Source organism: Bos indicus, chromosome 17 (assembly GCF_029378745.1).
Source record: "Bos indicus isolate NIAB-ARS_2022 breed Sahiwal x Tharparkar chromosome 17, NIAB-ARS_B.indTharparkar_mat_pri_1.0, whole genome shotgun sequence".
Lineage (NCBI taxonomy): Eukaryota > Metazoa > Chordata > Mammalia > Artiodactyla > Bovidae > Bos > Bos indicus.
In genome coordinates this window covers 63,987,001-64,007,928 of record NC_091776.1, presented here as the reverse complement: position 1 = coordinate 64,007,928, position 20,928 = coordinate 63,987,001, and the positions used below count along the sequence as shown (strand labels likewise).

At 47.7% G+C, this 20,928-nt stretch overlaps 1 protein-coding gene across 5 annotated transcripts in view; it reads left to right on the top strand.

The window, feature by feature from the left end:
• The window catches only part of ACACB (acetyl-CoA carboxylase beta), a 115,422-nt gene that overhangs the window by 12,775 nt on the left and 81,719 nt on the right, over positions 1 to 20,928 (top strand). For all 5 annotated transcript variants that reach the window (XM_019977294.2, XM_019977292.2, XM_019977293.2 and 2 more), the window contains one exon: positions 5,085 to 5,740. In XM_019977294.2, coding sequence (XP_019832853.2) covers positions 5,169 to 5,740 — 572 coding nt within the window. In that variant the 5' untranslated portion in view covers positions 5,085 to 5,168. The remainder of the gene's footprint in view (positions 1 to 5,084; positions 5,741 to 20,928) is intronic.

Genomic DNA, 20,928 nt, shown 5'->3' with positions numbered 1-20,928 from the left:
TATGAAAGAGAGAGGGTTGTAAATAATCACTTCAACCGTATGGTTCATAAAAAGGAAGAGGGTCGTAAATAGTTACTTATCACCGTATGGAAAAACTAACGAAGGAAATACATGCATTCCTAAACCCCTACTCCTAATTCCTAAGCTTGCTATTGCACTTAATTCCTGAATATTCAGGAATTAATAAGGGACAGAGGATTCATGACAGATCCAAAACAGCACACAGGAAGCCTCCTGTTAAATGCTTCCTGATGCTAATGCAGGGGGTCGGGGTTCGATGCCTGGTCAGGGACCTAGATCCCACATGCTGCAACTAAAGATCCCACGTGCCTCAACAGAAAGGTCCCTCCTGCCGCAACCAAGACCCAGTGCAGCCAGATTTAAAAACAAACAAATAAAAAAAAAAGAATATAGGGAAAGACTCTGAGTTTTTTTGTGCAGGTAACCTCTGCAGATGGTGACTGCAGCCATGAAATTAAAAGACGCTTACTCCTTGGAAGGAAAGTTATGACCAGCCTAGATAGCATATTCAAAAGCAGAGACATTACTTTGCCAACAAAGGTCCGTCTGGTCAAGCCTGTGGTTTTTCCTGTGGTCATGTATGGATGTGAGAGTTGGACTGTGAAGAAGGCTGAGCGCCAAAGAATTGATGCTTTTGAACTGTGGTGTTGGAGAAGACTCTTGAGAGTCCCTTGGACTGCAAGGAGATCCAACCAGTCCATTCTGAAGGAGATCAGCCCTGGGATTTCTTTGGAAGGAATGATGCTAAAGCTGAAACTCCAGTCCTTTGGCCACCTCATGCGAAGAGTTGACTCATTGGAAAAGACTCTGATGCTGGGAGGGATTGGGGGCAGGAGGAGAAGGGGACGGCAGAGGATGAGATGGCTGGATGGCATCACTGACTCGTTGTACGTGAGTCTGGGTGAACTCCAGGAGTTGGTGATGGACAGGGAGGCCTGGCGTGCTGTGATTCCTGGGGTCGCAAGGAGTCGGACACAACTGAGCGACTGAACTGAACTGAACTGAACCTCTGCAAGGTAGATTTGGGATGTTAGGTCCGCTGGCCCCTATCAGAATTAACAGCAGATCTTAAAGTGAGAAAGGAGGCCAAAGTGAGGGGAATTGCTGATCCCTTCCATTCATTAGCGCCCAGTTTAGAGCTTGGCTGCTTTACCCACCAGCCCTCAATTGCTTACCATGCATGTTTCTCGCCATCTCGCCCGTCTGCCCATCCACTTGACCCCTCTCCACGCACCACCTCTCCGTCCTTCTACCTGCAGCCCCCATCAGCCATCCATTCACACAGCCAGCAAGTTATCAGGGTGCCCGTGTCATATAAAACCAGAGAGTGGCTGGTTTTCCAGTGGGAGTCAATGTGAAGACTGCATCCTCAGGGTTCCAAAACCTCGAACCATTGCAGCGTGTTTTTGCTCTTTTATTTTCTCAGCAATAACTCAAGTGGTTTTCTGTTTAGAGTAGTGGGCAGCTCAGCATTTCCATTTAATGCACTTATAGTTTCTTATTTCTCAAAACCTCCAACGAGTACATTTATTTTTCAGAAATATTCATGTGTTCAGCTGCGCCGGGGCTCTGTGGTTGTGGCTCATGCACTTTTACTTGTGGCAGTTGTTCCCTGACCAGGGATCGAACCCCGGCCCCCTGCACGGGGAGCGTGGAGTCTTAGCCACTGGACCCTCGGAAAGACCCACCAACGTGTACATTTAAAGTGTACCTAAAATCAGCCACATTTGTACAAGGTCTTCTGCTTGGCACTCTTCAGAACTGCTATGGAGACACCAGCTGGTGTTCCTGAATGCAGCTTCAGAAATGACATCTGAAAATCAAAATTGTAGCCTGCTTCAAGCCATCTCTCCCAGACCCACATGGTGAAGAGACTCTTGCCTTTCTCTTCTCCAGGGGATCTTCCCAAAAGTGAAGTGAGATGAAGTGAAGTGAAAGTCGCTCAGGCGTGTCCGACTCTTTGTGGCTCCATAGACTATACAGTCCATGGAATTCTCCAGGCCAGAACACTGGAGTGGGTAGCCTTTCCCTTCTCCAGGGGATCTTCCCAACCCAGGGATTGAACCCAGGTCTCCCACATTGCAGGCAGATTCTTTACCAGCTGAGCCACCAGGGAAGCCTGATATTTGTCAAATATCAACTGATCATAGATGTATGGGTTTACTTTTTGACCCTCGATTCTATTCCATTTGTCTATATGTCTCTTGATTCTCATACCATGCTACAGTTTTGTAGTAAGTTTCAAAATTGGCAAGTGTGAGTCCTCCAACTTTGTTTTGCTTTCTTAAGATTGTTTTGGCTGTCTGGGGCCCCTTGCCATTCCATATGAATCTGCAGATTGCTTTGGGTAGTGTCATCATCTTAACAAAAGTAGGTCTTCCAACCCATGAGCATGGGATGTCTTGCCATTTATTTAGGTCTTCTTTAATTTCTTTCAGCAACGTTTCTTAGTTTTCAGTCTATAGGTCTTTCACCATTGTGATTAAATTTATTCCTAGGTATTTTAATTCTTTGGAATGTGATTTTGTAAATGGAGTTATTTTCTTAATTCCCTTTTCAGATTGTTCATTGTTGGTGTATGGAAACAAAACTGATTTTTGTGTATTGATCTTATATCCAACAATCACTTAATTTACTACCTTTGTTAGCATTTCTTGGTAGTTCTTTAGGATTTTCTGTATATAGGCTCATGGCATCTGTGGACAGAGGTGATTTTATGTCTTTTCAATTTGGATGCCTTTTATTCCTTTTTCCTGTTTAGTTGCTCTGGCTAGAACTTTCAGTAGGATGTTGAATAGCAGTGATAAAAGTGAGCATCCTTGTCTTGTTCCAGATCTTAGGAGAAAGCTTACCATCTTTCAACACTGAATATATATTTATTGTACTTTTTTTCATCAGTGTGCCTTACTCTGTTGAAGTCCTTTTCTATTCCTGCTTTTCTGAATGTTGTTATTAAAGGGTGTTGGATTTTTTTTTTGGCCATGCCATTTGGCTTCTGGGATCTTAGTTCCCCCAACCAGGGATCGAACCCAGGCCCTTGGCAGTGAAAGCTGAAAGTCCTAATCACCGGGAATTCCCCATGGTGTTGGATTTTTCTGTGTTCATTGAGATGATCAATTTTTTTCCCCGCTTTGTTCTATTAAAGTGGTTTGTTACATTGATTAACATTGACCAACCCTTAACTGACTTTTCTTTAAAAGGAAACTTGAGCACATGAAAAGAGAAACATCTTCTGACCCTGTGTGTTACCCAGAAAATAACCCAAACCACATTTCAGCAAGTCCTGATGATTCTAGAAGCCAACAATCCCTTTCATCTACAAATTGGAATATAATAAAGTCTTTAAAAAAAAAATTTGTGTATTCATTTTTGGCCCTGCTGGGTCTTCGTTGCTGCCCAAGGGCTTTCTCTAGCTGCCCAATCAGGGGTCTATCCTTTAGTTGCAGTGCCCCGGGCTTCTCATTGCAGCCGATTCCCTTGTTGTGGAACATGGGTTCTAGGGCGCATGGACTTCAGTAGCTGTGTGCATGGGCTCCGTTGCTCCTCAGCATGTGGGATCTTCCCGGATTGGGGACGGAACCTGTGTCTCCTGCATTAGGTGGATTCTTTACCACTGAGCCACCAGGGAAGCCCCTGAAGTCTTTTTTTTTTTTAAGTGCTTATTTATTTGGCTCGTTAGATCTCAGTTGCAGCATGTGGGATCTCCCTTGCGGCACGTGGGCTCTTACCTGGTTGTGGCTTGTGGCCTGGTAGTCGTCCACACGCTTAGAGGCATTGGGATTTTAGTGTCTCAGTCAGGGACTGAACCTGTGTCCCCTACACTGGAAGGCACATTCTTAAGTACTGGACCAAGGAAGTCCCCCTACCCTTTTTTTTTCTTTTAAAGAAAAGCTTTATTGAGGTATAATTCATATACCATATGACTCACTCACTTAAAGTGCACAATTCTGCAGTTTTTCATCTATTCACAGAGTGGTGAAACCATCACCACAATCAGTTTTGGAACATTTTCATCACTCCAGTCGGAAACCCTGTACAATTAACCTTCATCTCCACCCCATTAGCCCCAGGCAACTGCTAATCTTTCCATATCTATCAATTCTGCCTAATCCAGATGTGTTGTCTACACCATATGTGGTCTGCCGGAACTGTTTGTCTTCACTTAGCATAAAGTTTATTCTTTTTAGTGGCTGAACAATATTCCATTGTATGGACACACCACATCTTGTCAGTGGCTTTTATCAGTGGGCACTTGGGATGTTTCAGCTTTGGGGATATTATGAATAATGATGCTATGAGTGAAAAGTGAAAGTGTTACTCGCTCAGCTGTGTCCGACTCTTTGTGACCCCCATGGATTTTAGCCCACCAGGCTTCTCTGTCCGTGGGATTCTCCAGACAAGAATACTGGAGTGGGTGGCCATTCCCTTTTCCAGGGGATCTTCCTGACTCAGGGATCAAACCCAGGTCTCTTGCATTGCAGGCAGATTCTTTACCACCTGAGCCACTAGAGAAGCCCAGTGACTCTGTAACAGTCTTTCAATGTACCTAATCTCATTGAGTTCTCTCTCACATGCATTTTCATGATTTATGCATGTCTCAGGAAAATCCCATGGAGAGAGGAGCCTGGTAGGCTGCAGTCCTTGGGGTCACTGAGGTCGGACACGACTGAGTGACTTCACTTTCACTTTTCACTTTCATGCATTGGAGAAGGAAATGGCAACCCACTCCAGCGTTCTTGCCTGGGGAATCCCAGGGACGGGGGAGCCTGGTGGGCTGCCGTCTATGGGGTCACACAGAGTTGGACACGACTGAAGTGACTTAGCAGCAGCAGCAGTAGCAGTGTCTATAATTAGAAGTTAAGAAACATGCCACAGACCCCAGAGCTCATGATGGGCAGAGCTGGGGGAGGAGAGCTCCTTCTCCGCTCCCTGTCTAGTGCTTCTCCCTTCTAGCTCTCTCTGCCGAATATAGCACCCCAACTGGCTTTTGCCACCAGCTCCTTTAAGAAGCCAGGTAACATGATTGCATAGATCCTAAAATGGCTCTCTTGTTCTCCTTACAGATTTTCTGAATGATCCTGCTTCTTTTTCTATCTTGTCTGATTTTCTCCTGCCTGACCTTTTCCCAATTAAAAAGCTGAGGGAAAATGTCAGACTCCAAGCAAGTCACCAAGAGTAAACGGAAAGTGAGCTTCACCCCGAGTCAGGAGCCGATTCCAGCCTCAGAGGGATCCCAGGAGCCACCGCAGGAAGACTGCAACAGCAGCCCTCTGCCAAAGACCCCTAGCCAGGCTGAGCTGGCCTCCCACAAAGGACCCCAAGACACCTGCCAGCAGAGGCCCTCCCAATCACCTCTGCCACAGAATCCCCAAGGAAACCCCCTCTCGTCTGATGACGCCTCCCCAGCACGCCAAGCCAACGGGTCAGAGACTGAAGGCCCGGAGATCCCAAATACCAATGACCTGTCCGCGCCAGCCAGGCCCCAGGGCCAGCGAGCCAGAACCCTCTCCAGAGAAGACAGGAAGCAGGCACACATCAAGAGACAGCTGATGACCAACTTCATCCTGGGCTCTTTTGATGACAACTCCTCCGATGAAGATGCTGGTGCTGCCCTGTTCCGACAGTCTTCCCGGAAGGGCAGCCGGGCCAGCCTGGGGACCCTGTCCCTGGAGACTGCTCATGCCGCAGGCGAGACTGAGACCTGTGCCCCCGTTATAAGGTAACTCAGACTTTGTCCCCGTAACCAGGAGGTGCAGCGTTGCGGTGGGGTCTACACCCTTCCCTGTGCAGCCAAGCAACCGGCTATGCCAGTGCTTTGAAGGTGGCTATGTGGCAAGCAGGAGACATGAGGCTCCCCCCCCCACCTTCCTTCCCTCCTCTCAAAATCATTTGTTGAGTATCTCCTGTGAGTACAGGGCTCCAGGCCAGGACATTGGCTTTCCAGAAGACTGTGGTCTAGTTGGGGCAGATGACCTTGTATGTAACAACTAGTTATAATCTAAGCAGAAAGAAGCTCAGGTTGGCAAGAGCCAAAGCAATGATGGAAACCCCAAGGGAGGGACTGTGTCCCTGCCTCCTGATGAATATTCATTTATTTGTTGATTCATCCAACAGATAATTAACAACTGTAAAACAAGTCTTCCTCCAGTGATGAAAGCAGAAACTCAAGGGAATTCCCTGGCAGTGCAGTGGTTAGAACTTGGTGCTCTCACTGCCCTGGGTATGGGTTCAATTCCTGGTCGGGGAACTAAGATCCCACCTCCAAAAAAAGAAAAAGCAGAAATTCAAATACTGTAACCACATCCATCAAGTTGATTGTTGAAAACAAACACCTATAGGTCCATCCCAGGTGGGACTGTCCCAGGGGTGCGTCAGTGGTTTTGTTTTTTTTTCCAGTTATTTTTTTTTGTTTGCTTTTTATAGTGAAGTAGTGAAACTACTATTGATTTGTTTGCTGTGTCGGGTCTTCACTGTGGCATGCAGAGTCTTTTGTTGCTGCACAGACACTCTAGCTGTGGCTCGTGAATTTAGTTGTTCAGAGGCATGTGGATCTTAGTTACCTGATCAGGGATCGAACCCACATCCCCTACATTACAAGGCGGTTTCCCAACCACTGGGCCACAGGGAAGTCCCACTGGCTTTGTTTCTGTTGTGACTGTTATTGGACTTTGCCACCTCCCCTCCCAAATTATGAATGGGATACAATAGTTGCAGGTAGAAAACATGGGAAATGCGGTGAGCAGAGAGCAGGAAAGAGCCTCCATCAACCACGACTCCGACAGCCTGAAAGAACCTCTGCTGTGTTCTAGCGTTGTAGCCACGTGTTCCGGGAAACACATTCACTCAGAAGGGCGATGCAGATAGTAGAGTACAGTTTATTACACCAGCGGGCCCAGGCAGAGTCTCCTCTTAGCCAAGGACCCCAACCAGTTTTTGTGAAAACCTTATATACCCTAAGTGTACGTGCCCAAACCCACCTCCCAAAATTCCCTGACAATCAAAGTTAACCTGCGATTCATGTGCCTTAAACCTAGGTAGTTAACAGTGGACAATTATCAATAGGCCTGTGGTCACACCCCAAGAAGCATAATAGAATGTATGATTCTATTCGGTTACACAGAAAATTAGGGTATTCTTTTAGCGATGGAGAGCCCTGGGGCTCTTCCTTCTGGGGGCCTGGTTTTCCAGTTGGTATGTCGTTTCCATAGATCCTGGGCATATAGCTCAAAGTCCACAGTCTGGCCCAAGATGGAGTCCTGCTTTCAAGATAGAGCCTGTTCTGTTTCCTCCTTTATTCCCCCCTCTTGATGCTCTTAACTCATAGTATGAGCATCATTCATAGGGATATATTTCTCCCTGGCTCTCCGACCGCCAATTTGGGAGAACGACACCAACCTTTGGCTTACAAAGTTCATAATATATTGTAAAATGCAGGGTCCACAGAGCAGAACTATCAAGGCAACTATAACAATGGTAAATATAGTTTTCCACCAATCACCCTTTACCCAAGATAGTACCAAAGTCCAGAAAGGAATGTTTTCATTTTACATTGCTCTTACCTGTTTTTTTTTTTTTTTCATATCATCTAAAGCATCTGATACATTGCTAGATAAATCAGGAATATATACACAACATTCAACCTTAATTATAGCACAGGTTCCCCCTTGAACAGCTGTGAGCATGTCCAAAACCATTCTATTCTGAATTACCACTTTTGTTACTTCTGTGAAACTGGTGTTTACATAAGATGTAACCCCATGAGCTGAGTCTATTGACTGTAGGTCTGGCTTACACCAAGAGAGCAGGGAGAGATTATGATTGACAAGAGAAAGCAAAGTCTCTTTTTGTCGTCCCAGAAAAGAGCAGAGTGATTTAAAATCTTCTTGGTGGAGCGGTGACACCCACCAGGGAAGTCCATCCATCACAGACAGAGGCATAGCCCCACATACCCAACAGCTGGAGGTATTGTGAAGTCTGTGTAGGAATATGCACGTTGATGAGGCCAAGCAGCAGGAGTCGATCATGCGGCTTCATCCTGAAGGGGCTCATCCGGGATCTTCTTTTCCTTCTTCTTCTTAAGGGTGATCTTGGCCTCCCGAGGGTCAGGGGGGCCCCTCTGCGCAGTCCACTGAGCGTTTTCTGGGTCTGCGTCATTTGCTCCCTTCACCCTTGTATGATGAACCCCAGGGGCAATACCTGCAACTTTAACTGCAGTAGGGGCAGTTAGAATAACAGTGTAAGGGCCCTTCCACTGAGGGGCTAGTAAATCATGTTTCCAATCTTTGACCCATACTTGGTCACCAGGCGTAAACTTATGAATCTGTTCCCCAAGGGGGAACGGCACCCTTTCTTGTACAAACTTAGTTACCTGATTTATTACCTTACCCAGTTGTTCCATCTGCTGTGAAATCTCATCCCCTCTACCTGAGGCAAATTTGTTGACACCTGTTTTATTATGGGAGGGGGCCTCCCATACACAATTTCGTACAGAGAAGAGCCATGGGACCGTGGGGTCATCCTGAGTCTGAGCAGAGCTGTCGGAAGCAAGTCCACCCAGGAGCAGTCAGTCTCTATGAGCCACTTGGATAGTGTCTCTTTAAGTGTCCAGCTGGTTCCTTCCACCATCCCAGAACTCTGGGGCCTATATGCAGTGTGCAGTTTCCATTTTATGTTTAAAGTTTTGCTTACTTATTGTACTAAATCAGCTATGGAAGCCGGGCCATTGTCTGATCCAATGCTAGTAGGAGGTCCAAATCTGGGAACTATTTCCCCAAGCAGGCACTGGGCTACTTCTGATGCTCTTTCAGTCAGGGGAGGAAAAACTCCTATCCATCCCAGGAACGTACATACCATGACCAGCAGGTAATGGTAGTGTTGGTGAGGTTTCATTTCAGTGAAGTCCGCTTCCAGGTGTTCAAAAGGCAGCATGCCTTTTAGCTGAATCCCTGGAGGTTTCTGTCCATGCCGAGAGGCAGCATTGACCTGTGAGCAGGCAGTACAGTTCTGAGATTCTGTCCTGCATTAGGAAGAGAGGCGGGGAACCAAGAAATATTTTCGAACTAGCTCTTCCAGTTTATCACGGCCTAGATGGGTCGCTTGGTGTGTTTGGCTTACCAGAGTGGGTACCAGCTCCTCCGGTACCAATAATTGGCCACCTGGCAATTCCCACCATCCCTTTTCAGTCTTGATGGCCCCTTCTGCTTTGGCTAGTTGGTTTTGGGCTTCATTGTATTTTGGAGAGTCCAGCGTTAGCTCAGGCAGCTCTGCCAAAATGAGCTTTAATAGGGGCTTCACTTGTCACCCCCAAGCCCTCGGCTGCTTGTTTAGTGGTCTTATCTGCCAGTCTGTTCCCTGAGCCCGGGGGGTATCCTCTTTTTGACGTCCTCAGCAGTGTATGACTGCAACCCTTTCTGGTTCCCAGGCAGCATCTAATAGGGTCTTAATTTCTTCCTTATTTTTAATATCTTTTCCACTAGCTGTCAAAGGCCTCTCTCCTTATACAGAGCCCTGTCGTGTGGCAAAAGCATACTGGAGTCTGTCAATGTTTGTCTTCTTCCCTTTTGACAGCTGGAGGGCCTGGATTAGAGCATATAGTTCGGCCTGTTGAGGGGACCAGTGTGATGGCAGAGAGCGAGCCTCAGCGATGGTTTCTTCCATGACGACTGCATATCCCGTCATTGTCCTTGTCTCACCAGGCTGGTGCCCTTGGTGTACAGGACCCAATCTGGGTCCGGGATTGGCTGGTCTCTAAGTCAGGTCTGCTGGCATATTTCCTCGCAATCATGTGAGGGCCCACCTTCTCCCACAGGAAGGAGAGTGGCCGGATTCAGGGCTTGACAAGGCTCAGTAGTAACATGGGGGTTCTCATATAATAGTCCCTGGTATTGAGTAATCCAGGATGTCGACAGCCATTTATGGGGGTCCCCTCGCAGGAGAGTGTTGACCCCATGCGGGACTTTTACGAACAAATCTTGGCCCAAAGTCAGCTTGGTTGCCTCCTGGACCAGTAAGGCAACTGCAGCAACTACCCCTAAGATTCCCAGCCACCCAGTGGCAACATTGTCCAGCTGATTAGAGATAAGTCACTGGTCTGTCCCAAGTTCCCATAATCTGGGACAACACTCCCATAGCCACCTTATCCTTTTCAGTCACGTGAAGAGTAAACGGCTTAGCAAGGTCTGGCAGGCCCATGGCAGGTGCTGACGTCATTGTACCGGGTTTGAGTTCTATTACCAGTGGGACTTGTTTTGCAAGCCTGGGGCGGTGGGTGGAGGTGGGGGTTGTCTTCTGCCCAGATCTCGGAATTGTTGAGTTAACTTTCTCTCTCAACTGTTTAGCCCGTCCAGTTTCCCTTCCCGGAGATCGTGCAACCTCCATTCATCTTGAGGGGTTACCGAGAGGAAGAGTAAATAGGTGGTGGAGCCCACTCGAACAGTGGGCCTTTCGTGGGGGGAAAGGTCACTTGTGCCCCCAATTTAGACAGCAAGTCTCTTCCTAACAAAGGTACTGGGCATTCAGAGATGTTTAAAAATTCCTGAGTCACTTGGTGCCCCCCCATCTGACATTTTCGGGGTAGGCTTGAGACACAAAGGCTGCATTTATCACCATCTGAGACCCAGCAGCCTCTGGCTGGGTCTATAGGCCTCGCACAGTCTTTTCGGAGAACTCAGAGGGTGATTCGCTTTCCCTTAGAATCACATCTGGAGGGTTTTGCAATACTCGTAGCTTTTCGGGCCCCGCTCTTGAGACCTTGTAAAATAGCCGCCTGGTATCTCTTGAGGTGGCCCCTCCCTCCTCTGTGTTACAGTCCCCACTGGGCCTCTCGTCAGGGTGGCTGGTTCTGCCCACCGCAGCGGGTTTGCAGTACCCTCAGGTGCCATCGCTCTTAACCATTTTCTGGCCTTAGTTAGGATCCTGTGTCTCTCCTCAGTGCTGAAGAGGGAGACGAGTAGTTGGATTATGTCATCCGATGCAGGGCAGTGGGTTCGAAAAACAGTCTCCATTAGCCTAATCTGGTAATGATAGGCTACGGTGGACCTACTGGTGGTGGCCGTCTGTCCCCTGAACCGGAGGCTGCTGTAACTCTCTGAGGGGCATTTGTAGTGGGGGCCCTTTCCTCTGGCTCCTTAGAGGAGCGCAGCCTCTGTTTGATTCTGGTGTCTCCTTTCCCCTTCCTGTCAGTACTCACTGGGAGAGGAGAGGCGGGTATAGCTTGGGTGGTTTGGCTGGAGCCGGATCCTGGAAGTGTTGGCTAGAGGCTTCTACCACCGGGATCAGAGCCTGCCGAGGTGGCAGCTCTATGACCTCTGGGAGACCTGGCGGAGGAGCAGCGGCTGCTGCAGGAACTTCACCTGGCCCTGGGTTGGGCGTTAAGGCGGCCTCCGGTCCTGGTGGAGCACTGGGTGGCGGGCGCATCATCATCCAGTATGGGGGAGGGCAGGTCATCCTCGTCCAAATCCTGCCTGATCCCAGAGGGAGAAGGGGGATCGGGATCCGCATGTCTTCACCTGCCAGTCAGCATGGCCGAACCAGAACACCAGGTGGTCCAAGACTGTTTCTCCCTTAGAGTCTGTTCTGCCTTGGTGGGCTTGATCAGGTGTGGATGAAAACACAGATGGGTTAAATATCCCATGTCCCAGGCCATCTCTGGAAAAGCCAATTCATACTCACTTATGTATCCCCCTCCTTCTAGCCTGACAATTCTGAGGGGGTCAAGAATTTCACAGCAGAGAGGACACCTCCTAGGGGAGTGTAGAATACGAGCACACAAAGACCAAGTTTCTTCTCCTAAAAATCCCCTGGCGATTGCTGGTAATAATTTTCCCCGAGACAGCGTGCACACACCTCCTGAATGACCTTCACAAATTTCCTTCCTAAGCCCTAGCACGCTCATCGACCTGTGCGCCAAGCAATTGCTGCCACCTGCCTATTCCAGGCTCCTGTGGGTCTGTGCCCCTTCTAATCCCTCCCAGGGGGGTGATCAGGCCCCCTCTTCCACCCTGCCGGGTGGATTCCTCCTCACCTGAGCACTCAGTTCCCCTGCTGCCATCCACTACCTGCTAACGTGAGAGGTCCGGGCCTTGAGAAGCAGAATCCTTCCAGAAGGGTGGGGCGCCTTCCTCCCTCTAGAAGATTCAAGCCACAAGGCCTCGGAGTAGTCCCAAATGGGACTTGTCTCCTCAAAGTGAGGAGTTTCCTGGGCAGTGAACCAAATGTTGTAGCCACGCGTTCCGGGAAACAAACTCACTCAGAAGGACAATGCAGATATTGGAGTGCAGTTTATTACACCGGCGGGCCCAGGGCAGAGTCTCCTCTTCGCCAAGGACCCCAACCAGTTTTTGTGAAAACCTTATATACCCTAAGTGTATAAGGGTCCCTGAATAGTCTGAACACAGGAAAAAGAAAGATGCAATCAAAGTTAACCCGTGATTCATATGCCTTAAGCCTAGATAGTTGGTGCTGCTGCTGCTGCTGCTAAGTCGCTTCAGTCGTGTCCGACTCTGTGCGACCCCATAGACGGCAGCCCACCAAGCTCCCCCGTCCCTGGGATTCTCCAGGCAAGAACACTGGAGTGGGGTGCCATTTCCTTCTCCAGTGCATGAAAGGGAAAAGTGAAAGTGAAGTTGCTCAGTCGTGTTCCACTCTTAGCGACCCCATGGACTGCAGCCTTCTAGGCTCCTCCGTCCATGGGATTTTCCATGCAAGAGTACTGGAGTGGGGGTGCCCACAGTGCACAATTATCAATAGGCTTGTGGTCATACCCCATTAAGCATAATAGAATGTACGATTCTATTCGATTACACAGAAAATTAGGGTATTCTTTTAGCGATGGAGAGCCCTGGGGCTCTTCCTTCTGGGGGCCTGGTTTTCCAGTTGGTGTGTCGTTTCCATAGTTACTGGGCATATAGCTCAAAGTCCACAGTCCAGCCCAAGATGGAGTCCTGCTTTCAAGATAGAGCCTGTTCTGTTTCCTCCTTCACTTTTAAGCACATCATGTGTATACACTGTCAAATGAGGGAAAGCTGGATGAGGAGACAGCCTCTTCCATAGGCACCATGTTTCTGGTGAGCTTAACTTTTAACCCTGGTTACTGGAAGTGAGAAAGAAAATATTCCCTAACTGATGATCTTTAGGGGAAGGCAGTTTTGAGTTTCTGGAGAGGTTAAAGAAACGGCCAGACTTCAGAGCTGAGCTCCACTCTGGTTCTGCCACCCTCCACTGCGTGACCCTGGACGGGGTGCAGCAGCTGTCCTGGCCCCAGTGCTGCATCTGTAAAATTAAACGGGATAATGTTTATAAAGTATGCAGAGTCTGGTACACAGTAGGTGCTTAATAAGAAGTAGATTCCTCCCCAGCCCCTTTCCCACCAGCACCCACTTCATCCAGCACTCAAATTTACCCAGAACTTACCTACTTCTACCTATAGTTTATGCAAATTACCCATTTATCCTTCATAAACACGGTACAATGCTGGCAATGGATCCCTATTTTACAGATGAGAAAACTGAGGCTCTGAGAGGTGAAATAAATACTACTCAGCTTTAAAAAAACAATGAAACAGGGACTTCCCTGGTGGTCCAGTGGCTAAGACTCAGCCCTCTCAATGCAGGGGGTCTGGGTTCGATCCCTGCTCAGGGAACTAGACCACGAATGCCATAACTAAGATCCAATGCAGCAAAATAAATAAAATAAATTTTAAAAAATAATGAAATAAGCCCATTTGCAGCAACATGGATGGACCTAGAGATAACCATATTAAGTGAAGTAAGTCAGACAGAAAAAAGACAAATATCTTATGATATCACTTATATGTGGAATCTAAAAAAAAAAGGATACAAATGAACTTACAAAACAGAAACGGACTCATAGACATGGAAAACAAACTTATGGTTACCAAAAGGGATAGCAGGGGAGGATATAAGTTAGAAGTTTGAGATTAACATATATATGTCTGCAAAGAGCTGGACACAGATATATATATATATGTGTGTGTGTGTGTGTGTGTATGCATACACGCAAAGTGCTGGACACAACTGAAGCAACATAGCACTCACGCATGCTATATATTTAAAATAGATAAACAAGGACCTACTATATAGCACAGAGAATAATTCAATATCTTGTAATAACCTATAAAGGAAACAGATCTGAAAAAGTATATGTGTATAACTGAATCACTTTGGTGTACAAAAAACTAACACAACACTGTAAATCGACTATGAAAATGTCAGCCACTCAGGCATATCCAACTCTTTGCGACTCTATGATTGTAGCCTGCCAGGCTTCTCTGTCCATGGGATTCTCCAGGCGAGAATACTGGAGTGGGTTGCCATTCCCTTCTCTAGGGGATCTTCCCAACCTAGGGGTTGAACCCAGGTCTCTTGCATTGCAGGCAGATTCTTTACCATCTGAGCCATCAGGGAAATTATACCTCAATTTTAAAAAATGGTTTAAAAAAGAGGCAAAGTACCTTTTCTAAAATCACACAGCTCAGAAGTGGCAGAGCCAGGTTTCAGGGCCAGGTCTGCTAGACAGCAGGACTCAGGTTCTATTGTATCACAGTGTGTTCTCCGGTAATCTCCAATATCCTCTCCCCTCAAGACCCCGTTCTTTCCCTCATTGTGGCAATTTCAGCAGGGATTAGGGAAAAGCAGTTTATTAAACCAAGTTACTCAAATGGATAAGCATCAGACATTGTTAGACCTGGATGTCCAATGAGCTGGTTCTAAGCGACTTCTAAGGAAGAAGGATGGAGAGATGCATTTAGCACAATGGTTCCAGCAGGAAATAAGATAGAATATCCTAGCAGGAAGATTGGAAATGTGCAAATAAATAGGTAAACTGCTAAGTTAGTTTCCAAGTGTGTTCAATGCCAGGAAGGAAACAGGGTACAGAATAAATACCTGTGGGGATCTATTTTAGAGAAATGTGGTCAGGTCAGGTAAGAGCTCTTAGAGGAGGCAACTTTCAAGCCAAACCAGAACAGTCCAAAAGAACTTTCTGCCAGGTTAGAACTCCGCTGTTCAGTATGGCAGCCATTCAGCACTTGAAGTGTGCCTGGTGTGACTAAAGGACTGAATTTTATTTATTTTTTTATGGCCTCATGATGCAGCTTTGGGATCTTAGTTCCCCAGTCAGGGATTGAGCCTGCACCCTTAGCACACTGGACTGTCAGGGAATTCCCAGAACTGAGTTTTTAATTTAAGTTTTAATGAACTTAAATAGCCTCCTGTGGCTGGCGGCTGTTGCTTTGGATGGCACAGACCCAGCCCTCCTGGACAAAAGGAAAACAACTGTGTGGATTCCTCCTGGGCTCCCCTCCTGTCCCTTTCCTTTTGGGTTCATCTCAGGCCAAGAGTTGGAACCTGACCTTTCCTTGGACTTGAAAACAGTTCCCCTAAGGGTCGGAATCTCATGCAACCATTTGAAACAGAGCTGATGAGAACGTTACATGATGTAGCAAAATAGTTCCTTACTTATTATACTGTGAAATGAAGGTTATGGGGCAATCCCATGGGTTCGTGACAAGCAGCAAAGTGGTTAGTACACAATGGACCTTGGCTAAGATCCTAGGTTCAAAGCCACCTCTTACTAGCATGTTACCCTAATGTTCCCACATTGGGAATGCATGTGTGGATTGAGTGGAATGGGGCAGGCTCAGGATCATACAACTGAGTCCTAAAATTTAAAGTTATGAAACTTAAGTTTATAAACTGGCTGTGAATGTATTTATCAAAACCTGCCTTGCATAGATGCCCAGTTATTTTTGGTCTTCATTTATCCCACTTTGTGTGAATATTTATGCCTTCTTCTGGTGAAATATTAACACCATAATGTGTCATATAAGGCTTACCTTCCTAAAAAAAATTCCCCAATTCCAAAATACATTGGGCCCTGGGGATTTCTGGTGAGGGATTGTGGACATGTGTGTGTAGTATGCTTAGAATATTTACTGGTGCATAGTAAGCACAAAAAACGTTCGAGGGAATTCCCTGGTGGTCCAATGGTTAGTACTCAACTCTTTCACTGCCGAGGTGTGGGTTTGATCCCTGGTTGGTAAACTGAGATCCCACAAGCCATGTGTTGTGGCAAAAAAAAAAAAAAGAAAGAAAGAAAGAAACTGCTCATTCTTAATAAGTGTGTGTGTCTGAAGAGACTAAGCAGTGTCTCCAAATAGTAATCATTGTCTTTGTGTGGTACAATTATGGGTCATTTATATCTTCTTCTGCATTTTCTTTCTGCTGAAAATATTGTTATAAGACGTTTTAATGATGTTTACTCACAAAACAGTATAAAAGTGATGGGGAGGAGAAAGCGAACCAGTCATTTCACTACATATATAAGAAGCTGAAGCCCAGAGAGGTTCCGGGGTCTCCCCGAGGCCTCCCAGCATAGGCTGGGAAGACCCCCAAAGCCATTCAAACCCAGACCCTCAGCAGATGCAGATCAGAAAGTGGTCTTCGAACTCCCAGTGTTGATGCTTCCGCTTAACCTGGGCCCCAGGAAAGGCACCTCCAGCCTCCTTCTAACTTGTTCTTTCCATTAATGGGAAGAGTTGTGCTGTGCTGTGCTTAGTCGCTTCAGTCATGTCCAACTCTGTGCGACCCCATGGACTGTAGCCCACCAGGCTCCTCTGTCCATGGGGATTCTTCAGGCAAGAATACTGGAGTTGCTATGCTCTCCTCCAGGGGATCTTCCCAACCCAGAGATCAAACCCAGGTCTCCCGCATTGCAGGCAGACTCTTTAGCATCTGAGCCACTAGGGAAGCCCAATGGGAAGAGTTAGGAGATAGTATTACCGACCAGGGTTATTGGCCTTTCTCAATCAATAGAAACTGACTAGAGGCCAGACAAGAAGTTCAGGCAAGGCTTTATTGGGGCTGAAGTGCCGGCAGCCGCTGCCGGCTGCAGGAGGGAGAGAAAACAAGTAACAGGTTCCTTTGTTTGCTCCCCCAGGAGGGGGGCGAACTCATTCCTTATGTGGGGGGAGGGTAGAGGTGTGTCCAGGGGTCAGGTTGGAGAGGTGGCTTAGGTGGTCTGCCCAGCCCTCTGTGGGGTTGTGTGCAGGGGGCATGCATAATACCCTGCTTTTAATCCTGACACCCACTTTTTGCTCCCAGCTCTTCAGAAATGGCAGCTGGGTGTTATTGTCTTTTTGTATCTGAGGAGCCTGGCAGGCTACAGTCCATGGGGTTGTAAAGAATAGGACAAGACTGAGCATGCACACAGTTTATTTTTAATTTTTTGGTTTGCTATCAACATAAGTTACATTTATTGTTATTGCAGTGTTTGCTAGGCAGTGTTTTGGGTCCTTTCAACTACTTGGAGAAGCATTCATTCGTTCATTCTAATTGAAATCAGTTTGTCCGGGTCCAAGTCCCCAGCACCTGTATAAATTCTATCTCTGCATCCTCTTTCCTTATCTGTATAATGATAGGAAATAAAACCAGTAGGGTTGTTGCCATGATTAAATGAGACAAAGGCACCAAAGAGCACCCTGTACATGTCTTAGAAGGAAACTTACTTAGGGTCACAGGGCAGCTGCGTCCTTCCTGTCTTGGAGGCCCTCATTTTAGCTGGGGACCCAGGTGGTTCCAAGTGTGTGCCAGACGATCACGGGGGAGGGGGTGGGAGGATGGGGGTGGGGAGGAGAGGTGGGTGGGTAGGGAGGAGGCATGGAGCAGACATGTGTCTGGTAGCATAGATGAAAGAATAAGCAAAAGCCGGCACTTGGAAGCCCAAAGTTGACTTTGACTCCGGGGGCTTTTACCAGGCACCGAGGTGACATTGGACTCACATTTTAAAGAACCCCTATTTTCCACCACTTCTCTACTATGTGCGTATTCCAGGACGTGAATTGCTTGAGAGTTTTTCCCAGCTGCCCGAGTGTAGGGGATTGCTATCCTGGAATTGTTCTACTCCAGTCGGAAGAACTGGGGAGCCTCGAGATTCTTTTAAACTCTCGGGCCGCAAGCTCCGGGCGCCCAAGGTCAGCGGTGGCTGCGCGGCTGGCTGCTGGCTGGGCAGGGGGAGGTGGCGGGGGACCTGACGCTGTGGGGAGAGGGCGGGGTCCGCGTTGAGTCCCGGGACTGGAGGCGGGAGGCGGGGCCCGGTATGGGGGCGGGGCCTGCCCGGAAGGCGGGGCCCGCCTGGGGGCGGGGCCTGGCAGGCGCGTCTACCCTTGACACTCGCGTGCCAGACGCTTTTCAGGATGGAGAAGTCAGGCGCAGAGTTGAGCTCCTGCAGGCTGGTGCGCCACTCGGCCCGAGGGTCTCTAGGACAGCGCCTCTGCCTCCCTGTCACGACCTGGCCGGGCCCCAGGACCGGGGTCTGCTTCACGAGTTTCGGGGGTGCATGCTCTGCGTCCCAAGAGCAGCCTGGTGAGCGGCAGGACGGTCAACATGAGCCCTGCCAAGTGCAAGGTCTGTTCCCCTGACCGCAAAGTAAAGTAAGTAAGTCTTCCAATATAATGACCGTTATCTTTTATAAGCTTGTGCCAAGTCCCTCCCACCCCACCCCCCAACTCCCTGCCCCGAGTGAAGACCAGCTGCACCACCCCGTCTTCCCCGCCCGCACCCAAAGAAACGCCGGTTCAGTTTGGCAGCTGGGGAGATGGAGCCCTCCTCGAAGACGCTAGCTCGGCTTGGCATTTGAAGTGGAGGCAGTTTTGGCAGTGATGCTGATTGGAAGAGGCAGCGCAGGAGCGCACAGGTGCCTCTAGCTGACACGTTGGCGGAGGCCGAGCTTTCCGCCTCGTCCTCCCCTTAGCCTTGATAAAGATGATGGTTGCACACGGTAGGTATTTTAGAAGCCTCGTGATCGTGAAGCCCAGGGGGGAACTCGCGTGCCCCTGGGCAGGCATCCCATCTAAGGTTGTTTGCTAAGCAGATGAGCGCTGCCATTTCTGTGCCTGAGCCCTTGGTGCCAACTTGTTTTATCTCATTTCTTTTTTTGTCTCATTTTAATTGCTTTTTTTTAAATTACCAAAGTGATGATAATTATGTTCGTTGTTCAAAATTCAGAAAATTATAGATAAGCGAAAAAGGAAGAACAAACTCAACCGTACTTCTGCCCCACACTTGATCTTTATTAACAGTTGCTATATAGTCTTGCAGCCTTTGTGTGTGTGTGCAGATGTATTTTAATTTATGAACTCGAATCACACTGAACATCACACTGAACATACTATACCATAACTCACATTTTCATTTTATGTCTCATTCTTTGATAAGTATTCTACAACCAGGCTCAGCAGGCTGTGGCCCACAGTTTGTTTTTGTGTACCCTGTGAGCAGAGGATAGTTTTTACCTTTCTTTCCTTCTCTATTTATCTATCTACACTGGGTCTTAGTTGAAGCACATGAGATGTTTTAGCTGTAGCATATAGGCTCTAGTTCCATGACCAGAGATCGAACCTGGGCCCCTGCAATGGGAGCGTGGAGTCTTAGCCACTGGACCACCAGGGAAGTCCCAAGAATAGTTTATAACTTTTGAATGGCTGAAACAAATCAAAAGAAGAATACTATTTGGTGAGTTGTGAAAATTACATGAAGTTCAGATTTCAGTGTCTACAAATAAGGTTTTATTGGAACATATATAGCTGTTTTTGTGCTTCAAGGGCAGAGTTTAGTAGTGGAATAGAGACTGTCTAGACTCTAAAACCTAAAGTATTTACTATCCAGTCCTGGACAGAAAACATTTGCCGACCCTTGTTCTGCAACATGCAGAAGGGATCCATTGTGTTCCTTTAAATGGATACACTTTAAAATGTATAATCTCCTACAAAGAATGGATATTTGGGCTCCTTCTCCCTTTTTCATATTATAACCAACAGAGCAAAAGACAGCTTCATAGCTAAGTCTCTATCACTTGTTCTCTTCCCAGGATATATCCATCTGGCCCATAAACATTCCTTGAATATCTCCCGAGTGTAAGGTCTGCATCTGGAAACGGGAAGGGACCCAGAAATGTTTGGGAAACCTGAGCTCTGCCTTCTGGGAACTCTTGATCTAGTGGGGGAAGCAGGTGTTTTCTTAGTAATTCAAAATCACGGCCCCCTGGGGCAACAGTAATTAAGTGCTTCCTCTATGGGGTGCTTTCAGGATGCCAGACTGAACACTCTGTATGTGTGAGCTCATGCCAGGTCTGCATCACCACCATGGGACACTCAGTGGGTGCTGTCACCCCCATTTTACAGATGAGGAAACTGAGGCTGTGGGGGCTGGTGAGAGGATAACCAGGATTCACACTCAGGCTGTTGCGCAAAGGGCTGTCCATGGGCAGCCATGTTCGAATGCTTGATGTGCGTGAACAGACTCTAAATGTCAGCCCTTCCTCATGTTGGACTAGTCAGAAGACTAAAGGACTCGGCTGGCAGCTAGTGACTGTGGCTGGTGAGCACACCAGGAAAGTAAGGACTCCTAGAGCCAGAAGGACCTCAGTGGTTGATGATTTCTCAGCTGTGGGCTTCAGAGAGAGCAAGAGCCGTGTCCCAGACGTGCGGCCACTCCTCCAGGAGGGAGGCTGACCCTCCAGTTTTTTGGTCCTTCCGCAGAGCAGACTGTCAGAGCCTTCAGAGAGACTTGAAGGGCTCAGAGTGTGTCTGAGCAGAGGGCCCGCAGAAGGGCAGGGCTCCCAGATTTGGGTCACGGTCATTCTTGTACACTAAGTTTTTTGGGGAGTATGGGAGTTACATTTCTTCCACATTTGGAGCCCTAATCTAACCTGTCCAGCCAAAACACTCAAATCCTAGAGTAACAGGTAGTCTGGAGAGGATATATTTTTTTTCCCTATTACCACAAAAACTTTAGCCTGTAACTCTTTTCGTTTTTCTCGCTGCACTGAGTTTTCATTGCAGCATGCAGGCTCTTAGTTGCAGCATGCAGGATCTAGTTCCCCGACCAGGGG